Consider the following 18696-nt stretch of genomic DNA (forward strand, 5'->3'; position numbering starts at 1 on the left):
AAATAAATTGGTTAGTCTCTAAGGTGCCACAAGTACTCCTTTTCTTTTTACATAAAAAACAGTTATCCACCTATTTGTAACTGTTTGAGATGTAGTGCTCATGTCCATTCCATTCTAGGCGTGTGCGCACCCACAAGCATGGTCGTCAGAGATTATTGCCTTAGCAGTATCTGTAGGGCCAGCTGTGGTGCCCCCTTGAGTGCCACGCTCATACGTCACTATATCAGGCACCTCCAGTGCTACGCCCTCTCAGTTCCTTCTTGCCGGCAACTCCAGACAGAGGGGCAGGAGGGTGGGTAATGGAATGGACATGAGCAACACAGCTCAAAGAACAACAGTTACAAAAAGGTGGGTAACCGCTTTTTCCTCTTCAAGTGCTTACTCACGTCGATTCCTTTCTAGGTGGCTCACAAGCAGTGTCCATGAAGGTATGCTCGGAGTTCACAGTTGTGCAGCTTGCAGCACTGCTCTGCCACAACTAGCATCGTCTCGAGCTTGCTGACTAAGTGCATAATGAGACACGAATGTGTGCACAGAAGACCAGGAGGCGGCTCTACAGGTCTCTTGGATTGGAACCTGCACCAGGAAGGCCACTAATGACACCTGTGCCCTGGTAGATGTGCCCTGATGATTGCCAGCGGAGGCACATTTGCCAGCTCATAGCAGTAGCAGATGCAGGCAGTGATCCAGGACAAAGTCCTTTGAGCAGACACTGGGCGACCCTTCATTCTGTCTGCCACCACAACGAACAGCTGTGTCGACTTACGGAACGGCTTTGTCCTGTCTATGTGGAAGGCCAGCGCCCTCCTGACGTCCAGAGCGTGCAGCCTGTGTTCTTCATCTGATGTATGAGGCTTTGGAATGAAGACAGGTAAGTATATGTCCTGGCCAGTATGAAACTGGGAAACGACCTTGGGCAGAAACACAGGGTGTGGTCGCAGCTGAACCTTATCCTTGAAGGATACTGTATAGGCTGGTTCTGAAGTAAGTGCCCTGATCTCGGACACCCTGCGGGCTGACGTTATCACCACCAGGAAAGATACCTTCCAGGAGAGAAGCAGGAAGCCAGGGGCACAAAGGGGGGGGGGGAGATCCCATGAGTCTCAACAGCACAAGGTTCAGGTCCTAGGAAGGGACAGGATCCCAGACATGGGGGTAGAGATGCTCCAGACCTTCCAAAAATCGGGTTGTCATATCGTGAGCGAAGACAGACCTGTCTTGGAATGGAGAGTGGAGCCAAAATAGCAGCCACGTGGACCCTGACTGATGACAGGGACAAACCTTGAAGTTTGAGGTGCAGAAGATAATCAGGATCTCCTGCAGCGAAGACTGAATAGGCCGTTCCGAGGACCAGCACGTGAACTTTTTCCATTGGCCAGGTAAGCAGCTCTGGTGGAGTTTCCTGCTACCCGATGAGACCTGCTGAACCGGGGCTGAGCGTTCCCGTTTGTCTATGTTTAGCCATGCAGTAGCCATACTGTCAAGTGTAGTGCTGCCACGCTTCAGGTGCGGAAGGCTACCTTGGTTCTGGGACAGAAGATCCAACCAGGAGAAGCAGTTGCAGCGGGGCGGGTACTAAAAGGTTCAGCAGCGTGCCGAACCAGTGCTGGCAAGGCCATGCATGGGCTATTAGGATAATCTTCACACTGTCCTGCTTGATTTTCACAAGGACGCTGTGAATCAATGGCACTGGTGGAAAGGCATACATCCAAGCCCCTGACCGTGGGATGAGAAATACGTCTGACAGAGAGTCCCTGTCCTCCCCCATATCAAACAGAACGCGTGGCACTTCCTGTTCTGCCTGGACACGAACAACCGGAGAGGCCCCCCACCTCTGGAAGATTATACTAACCACCTCTGGATGAAGTGACCACTCATGGTGAAACGAGAAGGTCCTGCTGAGGTGATCTGCTAATATGTTCCTGGTCCCAGGCAGGCATGCAGCTACCATATGAATGGTGTGCCGCACACAAAAGCCCCAAAGGCAGAGAGCTTCTTGGCAGAGGACCGATGACCTGGCTCCGCCCTGCCTATTGATGTAATACATTGCAGCAGTATAGTCTGTCAGGACTTGCACCACCTTGCCCTTCAGGTGGGGCAAGAAAGCCTGGCAGGCCACGCACACTTCTCTGAGCTCCCTGACATTGAAATGGAGGGCCAGATCATCCCGCAACCAGATGGGCTCCCCCGCCCAGGTCCGAAGCATCAGAGACCAGGGTCAGTGACAGGACCGTGAAGGAACTTCCTCCAACAACAACCCGGGGTCCAACAATATCAATCCAGGGACGAACAGATGCGATCCAGTACCCTGACTACCTAACCTAGGGTCGTTCCTTTTGGTGATGTAGATCAACGCCAGCCATGCTTACAGAAGCCGGAGATGGAGCCGGGCATGACTGACCACAAATGTACATGTGGCCCAAGAACCACAGGCATGTGTGAGCCGTGGTGAGTGGGTCGTTCTTCACATGGGAGATCAGGTCTGACATGGCCTAAAAAACACACTTCCAGATCGAAAATCATCCCAATGAACTCTATTCGCTGGACTGGCCTAAAGGTAGATTTTTTCTCATTTATTAACAGGCCCAGATCACGGCAGGTGGAACACACCATTTCGAGGCTCCTCTGCACTTGTTCCACAGACCTGCCCTTGATGAGCCAGTCGTCAAGATATGGGAAAACCTGGACCCCTCAACGTCTCAGGTAAGCAGCCACTGACGCCATACATTTTGTGAACACCCTTGAGGCTGATGAGAGGCCAAAGGGCAGCGCCGTGAATTGAAAATGGCATTGGCCCACTATGAAACTGAGGAAATGTCTGTGACCTTGGAATATGGAAATACGCGTCCTTCAAGTCAAGGGCAGTATACCAGTCTCCCAGATCCAGGAAGGGAGTGATGGAGGCCAGGGAGACCATGAGAAACTTCAACTTCCTGAGAGACTTGTTGAGGCAACGCAGGTCCAGAATAGGTCTGAGGCCCCCTTTTGTTTTCGGGATTAGGAAGGAGCAGGAATAGAACCCCTTTCCTTTCATGTCCCGAGGGACCTCCTCTATTGCCCCCAGCTGCAGAAAGTTCTTGACCGCTTGAACGAGGAGTTCCTTGTGAGAAGGGTCCCTGAAGAGGGATGGGGAAGAATGGGGGTTGGAAAAAGGGGCGGCAGCTGAGAATTGCAGGGTATAGCCCCAAGATGTTATTTCTAGCACCAAGCGGTCCAAGGTGACCCGCAACCAGGCCAAACGGTGGGGATGAAGACTGTCGAGGAAAGAACAAGGTGGATCCGGGGAGTTGACTGGGGCATCACTCTCGAGCGCACCTTCAAAATGAGGTACTTCTGGCCCCCAGGATACTTTGCCAGGCCAGGCTGCATGGGTGAGCAGGAGGAGGAGGGGCGACGACTACTAAAGCTCATGTCTCTAATACCTTCTCCTTGCAGACCCATCAAGTCTGCCATGGTCTTGGTGGTGGGGGTGGCCAGAACTGCTTCCTTGCAGACTGCGGCGTATGAATACCCATCGAGCGTCCTTCAACCCATGCAGCCTAAGAGTCCATTCCCATTGAATGGGAGGTCCTGAATGGAGGTCTGCATTTCTTGGGACAGGCCAGCAGCTGCACCTCATGACCACCACTGATGCGACCACCCTAGCCGCCAAGTCCACCACATCCCACACCATTTGGAGAGAGCACCTGGCCATCGTGGTACCCTCCTCTACCAGGGTGCCGAATTCCTAGGCCAAATCTTGGGGGAGAGGCTCCTTGAACTTAGAGAGGAAGTTAAAACTGTACCTACCCAAGAGAGCCTGGTGGTTCACCACCCAGAATTGCAGGCTGGCTGTCGAATAAGTTTTCCTCCCGAAAAGGTCCCATTATTTGGCCTCTTTGTTTTTGAGAGTTGGAAGTGGTGTGCCCCTGCTTGTCCCTCTAGTTGGCCACAGAGATGACCAGCAATCCCAGAGATGGCTGGGTATATAGGTACTCAAACCCTTTGGCTGGGACAAAAGTACTACTTTTCAGCCCTTTTGGTGGTAGGAGGGATGGAAAACAGGGTTTACCAGAAGGCCTTGGCAATTTTCAGGATCCCATCAGGCATAGGGCCGACGGTGCCTGATATACTGACACATGAGCACAGCACTAACAGGGGCACCACAATCGACCCTAAAGATACCACTAAGGCAAAAATCTCCATCTGCGCACGCGGACGCATGAACACCTAGAATGGAATCGACATGAGCAAGCATACGAAGAACAATAACTAGGGTTCACTCAATGAAATTAATAGGCAGCAAGTTTAAAACTAACCTAAGGAAGTATTTCCTCACACAATGCACAGTTAGTCTGTGGACTTCATTGCCAGGGGATGTTGTGAAGGTCAGAAGTATAACTGGGTTCAAAATAGAATGAGAAGTTCATGGAGGATGGGTATATCAGGGGCTATCCGCCAAGATGGTCAGGGATGCGACCCCGTTCTCTGAGTGTCCCTAAACCTGACTGCCAGAAGCCGGGACTGGATCACGTGATAATTGTACTGTTCTGTTCATTCCCTCTGAAGCATCTGGCACTGTCAGATGACAGGTTACTTGGCTAGATGCACCATTGGTTTGGCCTATTATGCCTTTCTTATGTTCTCAAGAGTATTTTTGGAATGTTGAAGACTGGCATGGTGGAGGACCACATAAAATATAAACCCTATAGTAGCTGTAATGGAGTATACATCTGGGGAGTACTTCACATACACAAGGTGTGTTACAGGCAGTCTTGGGAATTACATAGTGTCAGGATGCCAAATTTCTCTAGTGAAGAAAACCACAGATGCACAAAGATTCAGGACAGAACCATAATCAAAACAGTCCTCCTAATCTGAGCAAAAGCTAACATGTTAAGATAGGACGTAAATTCTCTTAAAAATTTGTAGCTGTAAAACTATCATGGCAACCTACATTCTTTCATACCTCAAACTCAGCCAAGCAGGATTTAAGATCTGATGTCTTTAATTTCCTCTATCTTTTAACTAACAATGTTACATTTCAGATGCAACAGCCTATTTTTGGACAAGTGCTGTAAAGAGTGTCAATAAACACTTCATCCTCCTAGAGGGGCCTCAGGGGAAAAATCTAATTTGTTTTCGTCCTGCTGACAAATCAGAAGAAGCAAGACTGATGAGGGAGATGGACAGACATTTGGGTTGCAGTACTATCTGTAGGCTGACACAGGCAAAGAGCAGAGTACTATCTCTGTAATTAAAACAGTAACCTTAATTGCCTGTGCCAAACCAAGATTGCTTCTTGGAGGAAATCAAGGCTCAATCCATATAACATGGAGTTGATGCAGGCAGCCAGAAGGAAAAAATACAGTCACTAGTGAATACTGACTGATCTTTGCATTCAGAAGGTAAATCTCTGGTTTCAGTGATTTTCAATTTCAGGGGCAATATTTGACCCCTTATTGCTATTCTTAGATTCCTATATGACAGTGATGGTAAAAGGCATTTCATGCTATCTTCAGATGGCTCTTCTCTGACATGGATCTCTCCATGCTTACCACCTACGAATTTCGCTAGCATAGGGCACCACAGGTATCTGGAACTACTCTTGAAGATCACTCAGAACCTTCAGATAGTGCAAACAGAATGCAGCCTCCTGCTTAATGAGCAGGCCCAGTAGAGAACACCTGGTCTCTAAACTAGCTTGACTTAAGTACAATTCAAGATGCTGAGAATTATCTATAAAGCCTAAAAATACTCCAAAATATACTCTCTCTCTCTCTCTGCACCATCATAGAATTTATAGTCAACAAATATTCTTCCTCACAGTTCAACTCCAAAGGGCAGACAGCCCTTCAATCCAGTATTTGGCCACCTTTAGAAATCAGTACAAGATAGCAAGTCTTATAATCTATCTGAAGAGTAAATACTGCTGGATGGGAGCAAGGTGAGGTTCTGTGTTGGATATTTTGGGCTGAAAAAGACTCTCCACTTTATAATTTGTATATTGTACACAGATAAGCCTGTTAAAAACAAATAAACTAATTTTCCACAAACCAGTGAACAGGTTCCATGAACATTTGTGATAAGAATAAAACTGTAATATCACCAAGTCTTTGTAACATTCTAAAACTTTTTGTGATAGTTAATATAATATTAAGTTTTAAAAAAAATACCAGTTTTTTAATCTGTCACGGGCTTCCAACTGGGCTCCCACCTCAAAGTTGATCCCTCTTCTATTCGGTGGATGTTTTGTCATTTTGTAATATCAACACCGCTGTTTTTATTCCCCTGAAAAATGCAATTGAATATCAATCACTAATAAAGACACATACAAAAATAAATCTATGCACTGTAAATCCAAAACATCTAAATGTTAAAAGTATTCTTAAATAATTCATTGCTCAATGTTTCCTATTTACAAGGAATAATCTAGTGAAAGTGATTTTCTGAGATTCAAATCAATATTAAATTCTTTACAACCAAATTTTTGAGGTATTCTCGGTGGACTGCTAATATCTTTTAGAGTGGAGGAGGGCGGGGGAGTTTAATGCTAAAAAGTTATCTATCCATGGTGCACTTTTACTGTGTTCATGGAAAAATATGGTGTAAAACAAAAATCAGTTTCAGAAGAGGAACAGTCTTCAAGAACATACAAAGGAATGAAAGAACATGGAACACTTAATGTAGTGAAACATGGCCTCTCTCTATTGCCTGAGTGTTGAGTCTTGCGATGTTAAATTTCAGAACTCGAAAAACAAAACAAAAAAGGACCAAAGGATCTAACAAACAGTAAAACTAGTGAGGAATCTTTTCAAGAGTTAATTATGTACAGAACTAAACTGCCATTTTAATGAGCTTCCTGAAAACACTGAATTAGCTCATCCTTTCTCTGCACACTGCAGTGTACTTTACTATGACATCATCACTGATACAATAAAGACTGAATTTAAGAATTATTACAGTTATGATTTATATTTGTCACTTCAGAGCTACAATATCACCTAGTATGTTATTTCCCTTTCCTGTGTTATCATCTATTTATTCTTTTAGTCTTCTGTATTTTATTGGAAACTATTTTTAAAAACAGCCAATTGTTGTGAATGCCTCCAGTACTACTTAAAACACACTAAGGAAGTCTTGCCTTAGTAGCTCATTAATTTCAGGGTCCACTTAATTGCAAAGTCCTGTTCAACAGCAACTTTTCCCAAAATCTGTACCTCAGAATTTTAACCTAAGAATTCGATACAGACTACAGAGGCTTACAAAGAAGCTTTCTCTGGGGGGGAAGATTATCCCATAACTGCCTACTATAGGGATTCTTCCTCTGAAACATATGGTTCTGGCCACTGTCCGAGACAGGATGCTGGATGAGATGAACAAGTGGTGTGATCGACTCCGGCAACCGCTATGTTCCTAAACGAGAGTTGAGCCCTTCTGAAAGTCTAGTCCCAAATTAACAGTTTGAGGAAAAGGTATTTTAAAAAGTAAAAGACTTTTTACCAGAACACAAAAAACAGAAACCACGGTCCTCCAACACATGGAAAGTAGTAATCAGAAAAATTGTCATCTGACAATACATATAGCATCCAGTGTTGTCATAGTTGTATTGGTCCCAGGATATTAGAGACACAAGGCAGGCGAGGTAATATCTTTAATGGACCAACTTCCGTTGGTGAGACACACCACCATCCTCTCACCAACAGAAGTTGGTCCAATAAAAGATATCACCTCACCCATATTTTCTCTAATCCATACAGCAAGTACTTAATCTCAAAGTTAGTTTTCATAGCAAAACCCATTTAAACCTCAAAAACATGTACGATGGAAACACCAATAGGTTCTTAACTATGCAAATACCAATTATTCTCCTCACTTGCATCAGTTTTACACCAATGTTCCCCCATTTACTGGATTTATTCCTAAGTAACATTAAGTGAGGCTAATCAGGTCCCAGACCTGCAAAGCTAGTTAAAACTAGACAAAAATAAAAAAGTATTTAACCAGAAGTTAAAGTGGGAACAAAAGAGTATAAGTCTATTAATACCCCCCCCACCACACTCCCTATTGCCCTGTCTTTGGTGGCAGCTGTGCCTCCATACCTCCCATTGACCCTCGTGGTTCTCTGCCCGCCTCCCCACTCTGCCCCTTTTCTGAGGTGGCTCACTGCAAGCCCTAACTAGAACTAACAATGAAATTACGAAAAAAAAAAAATGTAGCCTGGAAACAAAACAGTTTAGGAAACTCTTCCTCACTGTGAAATCTGTTAAACTGTTGAATAGTCTCCTAGGGAAGTGATGGAAGCCACCCTGTTTGTGACATTTAAAACAAACCAGAAGAAAACACTAGAAAATATACTGCAGGGAAAGCCCCAAGCAAGGGCCTCCATAGGGCATGGACTGGATCAGTGGCTCTTAAACTGTGGTCCATGAAACACTTGCTGGTGTTCTATACAGAGCCGGCATGTCACCTTGTGTTGGCTAGCTTTCTTCCTCAGTTCCAGGTACTTCTATGGTGGCCAGGCTCCTCATTCAGAAGAGAGCGCCAGGAAAAGACCTGTACAAGCAGCCATCCTGGCTGTCTTTACTAGAGTCTGTTGAGACATGACAGTAAAAAGCCTCCCAAATGCACTGCAACATTGCTTGCATCCTTTGGAACATGCATGACAACAATAGACAGACTCAAATCTCAGCAAGTAGTATTTGATCCAATTCGTAGTGAAGCCAACAGAAAGACTTCCACTGGGTCAGACCCATAGTGAATGAGAATCTTAATGAAGTAGAGGGGCAGAAGAGTCAAATAAGTGGCAAGAGTTGGTGCTGGGCCCAGATGGCACAAGGAAGTCAACCAGCAGGTGAGGGTAGGATCAGGAACCAAGAGGGAAAGAAGAACAATTGAGATCCAAGGACTAGGAAAGGCCCCTCTTCTGGATGTGGTATAGATTCAATGAACCTGCACAATCTTTCAATATTTGTTCTTTGAAGTGCCAGTTTTTAAAAGGAGCCACAGTATAGTTACAGCTGCTGTTTTTGCCATTCATTATTTCCATTCAGTTTTTTTCATAATGGAGCTAATAAAAATACTGGCAAAATGCCAGTACTCGTGAACAAATGGCATAGCAAAGGTGTCTTTTCCCTGTTTTGGAGGCACTCCCGTACAAGGTGATTGCCAATGAAAACAAATGAAACTCCCTCCCAATGACACCATATCAACTCTGTCCATGCAGAGCAGAATACTTAGTTTCAGCCTGAAAAGTATAACAAAGGGTTAAAAAATTAGAAACATTCCAACTATATTTGCAAAGTTCCTAATAAGATACATTTGTGATAATCTAAGCTCTATTCAACCTGCATTTGTCCTAGGTTTTTGCTTTGTTTTTTATTGATTTTCTGTTCATATGGTTTTATTCTATTTACAACTCTATCACCCCATGTGACATTTGTCCTTTTTTAGTCAACGACTCCTTATGCCAAAGACTCAGTGGAAAGCCTGCTTTCTCCATAAAACATCAACTAATATATTTGGGGCAATCACTGATTAAGGATCAAAGACAGACATTCTGTCAAGAATTGCGCAAACAACAGCAACAGTGGCAAAGCTAAAGCCAATTTGGAGGACCAAGAACATCTTTCTGGAATCCAGACAAACTGCTACACACACTGGTCACCTCCATTTTTCTGTATGAGTGCAAGACATGGACCCTTATGGCAGAACTTGAACGGAAAACACAGGTAGTAGAGATGAGATACTTCCGTAAAATCCTGGGCATCTCAGACTTCAACCACGTCACTAACGAAGAGGTCCACAACATCGTCACCCAATACGCTGGGTCATATGAAGACCTCCTGACGAATGGTACAGCCATGTAACAAGATCATCTGGCCTATCCCAGGAACAGTACAGGGGAAGAGAAGAGATGGACAGACCACATAAAGAGTGTACAGGAATGGACTTCGGGGAGATTCAAGTACTGACGCACAATCGTCAGGGTGGAGACAATTGGTTGATTGGTCATCAATGATGGTGCCCCAACGATCAATGCGGTTATGGGACCAATGATGAATATATTTTTAATACTTCATTGGCTCAGCCAACACTGGTGTGATCTTCTATGAAAGACATTTGGTATCCCTGCTTTCCCTACTCTCCCAGGCTTCTTCTGTGTCCCTGTCTGAGCCCTATAAACCCTTAATTTTATCCCACTATAGCAGTGGTTCTCAAACTTTTGTACTGGTGACCCCTTTCACACAGAAAGCCTCTGAGTGCGACCCCCTTATAAATTAAAAACACTTTTTTGTATATTTAACAACATTATAAATGCTGGAGGCAAAGCAGGGTTCGGGGTGGAGGCTCACAGCTTGTGACCCCCCCCATGTAATAATCTCACGATCCCCTAAGGGGTCCTGACCCCCAGTTTGAGAAGTCCTGCACTACAGGTATATTGTGGCCACTGTTCCTTCTAATCAAAAAAAGTTAATTGGGGCTCCTTTCCAATCCCATTAACACAACTCTTTAAAATTGGCTAATTAACACTGAGCGGTGCCCGTCCCTTCCCAACACACAATCATGGGAAGCATCATACTTCTACATCATACGCCTACTCCTAGCACAACAGGACACCAGGAGCAGAAACTAGTATGCTAGGAGACAGTGCAGAATGATGGCCACTGTGCTGATTACAAGCTCTTTTGACTTAAGCTAAAGTCAAAAGCTTTTAAGAATAGATTTTATTTTATTTTTAAAATAGATATGTTCTGAGCTAGAGCTGGGGGACTGACTTCGCTATTCTGATGAACATTCTCTGTTACTTATCTGAAGCCACTGGCTTGCTATTATCAATAGCTCAGACAGGATCTACTGTTCTCTTCACTGGTGTTTTCTTTTCCCTCCTCCCTCTTCTGAGTCTGCAACTGGTTGATCTCAAAAGTATTCACCCCATCATAGATAGAGAAATGTTTTCACTGTCCCAGTTCTAGACTATGTTGGGGCAGAAACATTAAACACTTTCCATCCCGCAAAACCCAAGGTCATATATTTAATTCTCTCTCTCAAAACTAGTAGGTAGCAATGCTACCAGTAACACATTAAATATGCCAGAATCTCAGCAAGAAGATAAGATTTCAACACATCTAAGCAGACGACAAGGACTATCATAAGACCAGGATTCCCAGAACAGCACAAATACATGGAGATGACAATGAGCTGAAATGATTTTCTTCAAAAATGTGAACCTTTTGCTCCTATTATAAATGCATTAACTATACCACATTCAATAGTATTTTCCTAATGTAGTCAAATTATTAAAAGACTGAAAATGTGCACACTGCAGCTAACAGTTATTCATATTAATGAAGTGTCCTTCAAGAAGTCTATGAAAGAGCTGTGCACAAAGAGAAAGTGCCTATAAAAATCCTGATACCAAAAAAAACTTTGCAGAAAAATCACTACTAAAAAAGTAAAATGTAAATGTTCCACCAAAGCGTGGGGGGGTTTTGTTTCTGGATTGGTGGTGGTTGGTTTGGTTTGGGGGGGGATTGGGGGGGTGATGCCCAGAGAAAATCTGAGGGACATGAATATGATCTAGGGACCTATCAATTTTGCTGAGATAAGGATGACAGTGCAGAAGAGAGGTGGTCTGTTTGGGGGCTCTTTCATGCTCAATCTGCAGTCTAGCCCACTGAGATCAACAGGAGCAAAGAGAAAAGACAAAGGTGCAGTAGAAAAAGGGCCCAACTCATCCAGAGAAAGGTGGTTTCTTGAAGGCAGAGCTGGGTCCCCTTTCTCCTAAGGATTGGTGTTTTCTTTTCCCGCTTCCCCTTGCTGTCCTCAGTAGTTAACTCTGTAGCAGAAGTTCTTTATGTTAGATGGGGTGGGATCTGAGTTACTACAGAGAATTCTTTCCTGGTTATGTGGCTGGTGAATCTTGCCCATTTGCTTAGGGTTTAGCTTATCACCATATTTGGGGTTGTGAAGGAATTTTCCTCCAGGGCAGATTGGAAGAGACCCAGGAGAGTGGCAACTGCTGACTGAGGGCCCAGCTCTGCAGGCAGCAGCACAGAAGTAAAGGTGGCAATACCACACCATGCCATCCTTACTTTTGCACTGCTCTGCCTTCAGAGCCAGGTTCCCAGCCAGCAGCCACTGCTCTCTAGCTGTCAAGCTCTGAAGGCAGCACAGCCAACAGCACAGATGTGAGGGTAGCAGTACCGCAACACACACACACCCCATAATAACCTTGCGACCCTACCACAACTCCTTTTTGGGTCAGGATCCCTACAATTACAACACCATGAAATTTCAGATTTAAATAGCTGAAATCATGAAATTTATGTTGTTAAAACCCTATGATCGTGAAATTGACCAAAATGGACCTTGAATTGTAGGACCCAACTGATAAGCAATTCCTTGAAGCGGAGCTCAGTGCAAACAGGAAGAGAAAGTACACCCAGCAGACAGCATGCACTAACAAAAGGAGCCACAGTTTTTTCTTGTCATGATCCCAAAGATGTATGGAATCGTTTTACACACACACGAAATCTGTAGGTGTGCTGGATGGAGGAAGTCTGCGAACTGCTGTCCTAAACTCTTGTGTTTTTAACCTCTCCGACCTCTAAATAGTTTATTTCCTCTCAGTGTGGGCAAGCAATGCCATCTGCCTTACAACTACTCCTTCCAGACAAGCTTGACAGACTATGAAGAGGGAGTTTTTAATACATGAAGTGTATAAAAGTTTACTGTATACAATTTTTAAAGGACTAAAAAATAAAGAATAGCATTTTACTAAAGACTGACAATAAAAGTATCTCCTAAAATCTGACTGAGAAAAGTTAACATTCAATGACAAATATCAGTCCAAGGATTCTTAATTTAAATCTTCAAAAAGTCTGTTCAATAAAAACGCAAGGTGGCCATTAATTGTAACAGACCTCAGTCTCTCTACATTTGGCACCTTTTCAATGAAATGATTCCACTGGAACTTAAAAAAGATTATTATATTTTATTCTTCTTCATCCACTGCTACTTAAATAAAATGTATCAGAACGGAAATTTTGCCATGCAACCTAGTGACGTATACAAAAAAAGAATAATCAAGAACATACTGCAAGGAACAATCCTGCACTGACAAAGGGCTGGACTAGATAATAGGGTCTCTCTCTAATTTCCATTATTAGGAATCCAAACTACATAATGATTTTTGATTCAGAAGCCTCAAGCTTGTTTCATAATCACTAATATTTCATCTTTTGGATTCTAATATGTCAGATGTGTCCAGCTTCATTCACAAAGACCACAATTAAAAGCTCAGATTTCTCTCCCCTAAGCCCACTACATTCAGGCAAAAGATATAATCCATCTGTCTGCTTTAGATGTCTAAGGTCATCAATCATACTAAGGTAACAAAGAACCTGGAATTTAACAAGTAAAGAGGTGATTGAGATTCAAGTATTTTTATTTTCAGTTTTTAATTCTACATCAAGACTTGATCAATTCAAATGCCAGCAGCAAATAAGAGGCTTTCTATGGAGAGACCAGAGGTCTAAGTTCAATGCCAGGAATATTTTTAAGCTTTCACTAAAAATGAAAAGGTTTCCAGTACCCTATAGTTATGAATGTAACCAAATATATAATGTTGTGCTATGAATCTGTATAGTGCTTTCATACCGAACGCCTGATCTTCATTGTTTTGCCAAGCACTAGAGGAAAACCAGGGTGGATAAAAATAAATGATTGATTTTTTTAAACAAAAACAAAAATTTGTTAAATAGGTTTTTTTTTTTTGATAAAATGCTTTTTGAGGGAAAAAACCTATCTAAAGATAGTTAAAACTAAGATACATTATAGCTCAAAGATATCTCATTCTATAGCATGAGACAATATATTTATGTAATGTTTAAGAAAAATTTTGTAAATGAGTTCCAATAGTTCATGGATTAGGGACCCATTCTTATGGAGTCCCAGGGGCTTCTGTATAGATTATTTAGATTAATCTTTCTATCTACCCAATGGGACTCAGTGATCAGACTAGAAGATACCATCAGAGATGCTTAGTTTTGCAGTTCCCAAACTGCGGATTTGTGTCTCCAGAGATAACATGTTTGTTAACAGCAAAAATGTTTTAAAATAAATATATAAAGGGGAAAAATAACAGACCTCAACTCTATTGTCCCACTGCAAATTTGCGTACACAGGGTCAATATCCCTTACCTCTCACTAAAAGTGCAAAGTCTCAAAAAGTTCAATGAATAGAAGATTGTTGGGTGTGGAATAAATCTGGACAAGGAGGAGTCTGGAAATAAATGTGAGACGAGTGGGACAGGCAGTAGAAACAAAAGTGAAACTGCTTGAGCAGCATATTCCAGAAGTCTTGAGGTCTTTCTGAGTGTAGCCTTCATTGATTTGAGATCTACCATACCATTCTCTCATTAGAAGGGAAAACCTATAATGGAAGCAGGCCGTAGAAGAGACCCAGTTTGGAAATATTTTAACGAAGTTCCTCTACTTGGGGGTAAGACAGGCATGTGCGCAAAATGCAAACAGTGCAACAAAGAAATACAAGGCCTGGTTGCCCAAATGAAACAACATCATGAGAAGTATCCCTTCTCAGGAGGAAGCTACGTTGAAGATGATGAAAGGAATGTGTCTGAAGATACAGGATCTTCAGGTTGGTAAACTTTTTTATTTCATACTTCTTTCTTAAGGACTGCCTGTCTTCCTTCTGAACTATTCTTGAATTCTCATGTTTGAGCCAAAAATATAGTTACTTTATGGTACTATCATTTTAGATGCAGTTGTGATGAAAAATAAATAGCTGAAATAGGCAGCTCTTCCTTTCACAATTTCACTTTAAAGCAGCATCGAGTGTCAGTGACTGCAATGACTAATATTAAATGAGCAGTATGGTAATAATAATTAAATAACTGCATTGACTTATTTTGTTTAGGAGAATCCATCCCCAACATACAGGATTCTGAAGACTATCCACCTTCAAGATCACCATCATTTTGAATAGTTTCAGAGTTATCGGCCAATGACAGCGTTTCAGTCACATCATGTATGTCACATAGCCACAGTATACCACCTGTAGCAAAAAGAAAGAAAAAAAAATCTCCCTCTTCCAGAAATAACCAGAGATAAATTTGTGATAAGAACCAGCAGATTACAAAAAGAGGTAACTGATGAAAAAATTACCCAGTTTGTTTACGCAACAAACTCTCCTTTCCGTATGACTGAGAACCCACACTTCATTAACATGGTTCAGTCATTAAGACCAGGATAGAGTCCACCCAACAGAGCAGATGTCGCAGGCAAATTGCTGGATCAAGTGTATGAAAGAGAAACTGAGCAGTGTGCAAAAGGTCTAGAGGGTAAAATTGTTAACCTGAGTCTTGATGGGTGGAGCAATGTCCACAATGATCCTCTTGTATGTGCTTGTGTGACAACAGAAGGGAATGTCTTCCTTACAGAAACTACTGATACATCAGGAAATGCACACAAAGCAGAATACTTACAAGTAGCAGCAGTAAAAGCTATAACAAACTGAAAAAAAATTCAAATGTCTAGTACGCAGCTTGGTCACAGACAATGCTATGCTGCAAATGTATCCAAAATGAGAAGAAATTTAGAAGAGAGTGCAGACAGTCCCAAGCTAACATACAACTGCAGTTCTCATCTGATGCACCTCCTAGTCAAAGACTTCAGTGTTCCAGAAATAAAAGGCTAATGCTGTTGAAATTGCAAAATACTTCCGTAACCACCACTTTGCAGCAGCTGCTCTGAAAAAAGTGGGAGGAACAAAGCTAACACTCCCACAAGGCGTGCGATGGAACTCAGTAGTGGACTGTTCTGAGCACTGTATCAAGAACTGGCCTAATCGGATGACAGTTTGTGAACAAAATCGTGAAAAAATAGATGGCACTGTCACAGCCAAAGTTCTCAACACTGGGCTTAAGAGAAATGTTGAACACATGCTGAGTACCCTGAAACCTATTTCCGTAGCCTTGAACAAAATGCAGGGAAATAGCTGTTTTATTGCTGACACTGTTGATATTAGGAAGGAACTGAGTGAGATCTTAAAAAGAGAAATATGCAATGACAGAGTTCAATTACAAGCATTAAAAAAACAAATGGGACAAGCACTGTCTCCAGCTCATTTTCTTGCAAATATTCTCAATACTCGGTACCAGGGTCAAACCTTAACTGCTGAAGACGACAAGTTGGTTATGACATGGACATCCAGCAATCACCCCTCCATAACACCAACTATAATAAACTTCAGAGCGAAGGGTGAACCGCTCAAGAAATATATGTTTGCTGATGTTTTAAAGAAAGTCACACCAATGAACTGGTGGAAGTCGCTTAAGCACTTGGATTCAGAGACTGTTGAAGTGCTCATCTCACTTTTAACAGCAGTAGCTTCTTCTGCCAGTATAGAAAGAATATTTTCTTCCTTTGGACTAATTAATTCCAAATTGAGAAATCATTTGGGACCTGAAAAAGCAGGAAAGCTTGTTTTTCTTTTCCAGATTATGAACAAACAGGAAAATGAAGGTGAAGATGACTGACTTAGCTGCAGAAGCCAGTATTTTAAGTTTCTCATGTTGAGCTGGCTGACTTCATAATAAAACTATTTTAATCGACTATTTAAATATTTCAGTTAAACACAATTTTAACAAAAACAAACCTGATTTTTAAAAACGTGAATGTTTAACTAAATTCAAAAATTCATATCCTTGTTTTGTTAAAATATTATATGGTTGCTGTTGAAGAAAAAAATCCAGAATACATAATGTTGTTGTTCTAGTTAAAAAACAAACAATTTGGTTTGTTTTGATGATGTTCTGGTCTGTCTGGTGATGTTCTCCTCCTAATACAGCATGGCAAGAAAATCCTCCAAATATTAATGATTAACCTGTTGAACTGGAGATAGTTCACCTCCCAATGACTTCATAAATATTGGCTTCAATTATCTTAGTTAAATGAAATAACCAATCATTCATTTTCGGATATATCTGTCAAACTAATCTGAAAAGTTTTCAAAATAAATAACTTTAAAAATGTATAGTGTGTATGTCTAAAAATGAAACCTACATCTCTCTGAGTTGTGAAGAATACGTATTAAGGTTATAACAACCAACAAGAATGCACTTTTACGTAGAAATCCCTGATTAAATCAAGACTTCCTGACTAGTGATTTAAATCATAATTTAAATCAAATCCACCCTGACCTAGGACAACAGCACCAGGCCCAGAGAGGCACAAGACTAGAAATAAAAATACATTCCACAGAATAAAAAACAAATTCCACAGATTAAATGTCCCATAACAATAAGTAAGTAGCTCCTAGTAACACCTATATCTATAGGTTTGTCCATTTTATCTTTTAGGTTGTAAGCTCTTTGAGCCAGGAGCTGTATTCTACACATTGCCTAGTCTAACAGACCCTAGCACTACCAGAATACAAATAACTTAATAGCTACCTGCCTCTGTCCTACTTTCCAGGTAGGTACTCGCATAGGAATATGGTGGTGATAGCACTAAAGAGCTCCAGAAGTGAGGTGGAGGCAGCAGAAAGTCCTATCCCCTCCTAGGTCCAAGGCAGGAAATGGGCAACCAGGCCACCTGTCATTCTGTGAGGTGATATTTGCCACACCTATCACTCTTAAGAACACTGGAACTGATCCTGGAATTAGGATGAGCTGGTAGACTGAGGTTTATAATGGACAGCCATCTTAGCCAATCATTCCTCAAAGAGGACTTGGCCGAACTTGCGAAGAAAAAGCAATCAAGATGCTGAGCTGCATATTGCCTATGTAAATAGTGACTGGCAGTGCTCTATAGGCAACTATTAGGAATAAAGGCTAGAGAAAGAAGAAATTTTACTGTGTGGGTCTACATATTCAAAAGTGGTGATTTTGTGTTCCTAACTTCAGACAACTTAAAGTGGCTTGATAGTGGGTAGGTGGCTCAGCAATTAGGGCTTTAAGTCTATAAAGTTTCATGTAGCTATTACAGTGTTGGAGGACAGAGGGGAAAAAAATTACATACAAATGAGATTAAACTCTCTCCTACAGAAATTAATTTTTTTTATATTCAGGTATAATTCAATAACTTGTAAAACGTTTACTTCCATTTTGTTAGATTAAATCTCCTAACTAGAAGAACAGTAGGACAATGCAACGGACTTCATAGGGAGGCTGTAGAAGCTCTTTCATTGAAAGTTTTCAAAAGGAGGCTGGATAGCGATCTGTCTTTAGATGCAACACATCCTGCACCTTGGCAGGGGGTTAGACTAGACGAACCTTGCGGTCCCTTCTAACCCTATGATTCTACTCAGGAGAAAAAAAGAGTAGCACACCAGAAAAAGTCCAACACCATCAAATAGGACAAAGCATTCCCAAGAGATATATGTGCAAGAAACATCACAGAGTAGTTTACATGGGTTTAGATCGGGGTACGCAACCTATGGCACACATGCCAAAGAGAGCACACAAGCTGATTTCCAGTGGCACTCACACTGCCTGGGTCCTGGCCACTGGTCTAGGGGGGCTCCGCATTTTAATTTTAAATTAAGCTTCTGAAACATTTAAAAAACCTCATTTACTTTACATACAACAATAGTTTAGTTATATATTATAGACTTATACAAAGAGACCTTCTAAAAACGTTAAAATGTATTACTAGCACACAAAACCTTAAATTAGAGAGAATAAATGAAGA

At 42.0% G+C, this 18696-nt stretch overlaps 1 protein-coding gene and 1 long non-coding RNA gene across 11 annotated transcripts in view; one reads left to right on the top strand and one right to left on the bottom strand.

The window, feature by feature from the left end:
* Positions 1 to 18696, bottom strand: part of PHF20 (PHD finger protein 20) — a 182159-nt gene that overhangs the window by 146397 nt on the left and 17066 nt on the right. For all 8 annotated transcript variants that reach the window (XM_048820698.2, XM_048820707.2, XM_048820706.2 and 5 more), the window contains exon 2: positions 6156 to 6270. In XM_048820698.2, coding sequence (XP_048676655.2) covers positions 6156 to 6238 — 83 coding nt within the window. In that variant the 5' untranslated portion in view covers positions 6239 to 6270. The remainder of the gene's footprint in view (positions 1 to 6155; positions 6271 to 18696) is intronic.
* On the top strand, positions 268 to 17036 carry LOC125622594 (uncharacterized). Of its 3 annotated transcripts, XR_007352755.2 has the most exons (4): positions 268 to 348; positions 2584 to 2703; positions 14407 to 14641; positions 14921 to 17036. It is a non-coding gene; the product is annotated as an uncharacterized LOC125622594 (long non-coding RNA). The 3 variants fall into 3 exon arrangements; XR_007352757.2 differs by lacking the exon at positions 14407 to 14641; XR_007352756.2 differs by lacking the exons at positions 14407 to 14641; positions 14921 to 17036 and adding an exon at positions 3436 to 6158.

This window comes from Caretta caretta, chromosome 13 (assembly GCF_965140235.1).
Source record: "Caretta caretta isolate rCarCar2 chromosome 13, rCarCar1.hap1, whole genome shotgun sequence".
Lineage (NCBI taxonomy): Eukaryota > Metazoa > Chordata > Testudines > Cheloniidae > Caretta > Caretta caretta.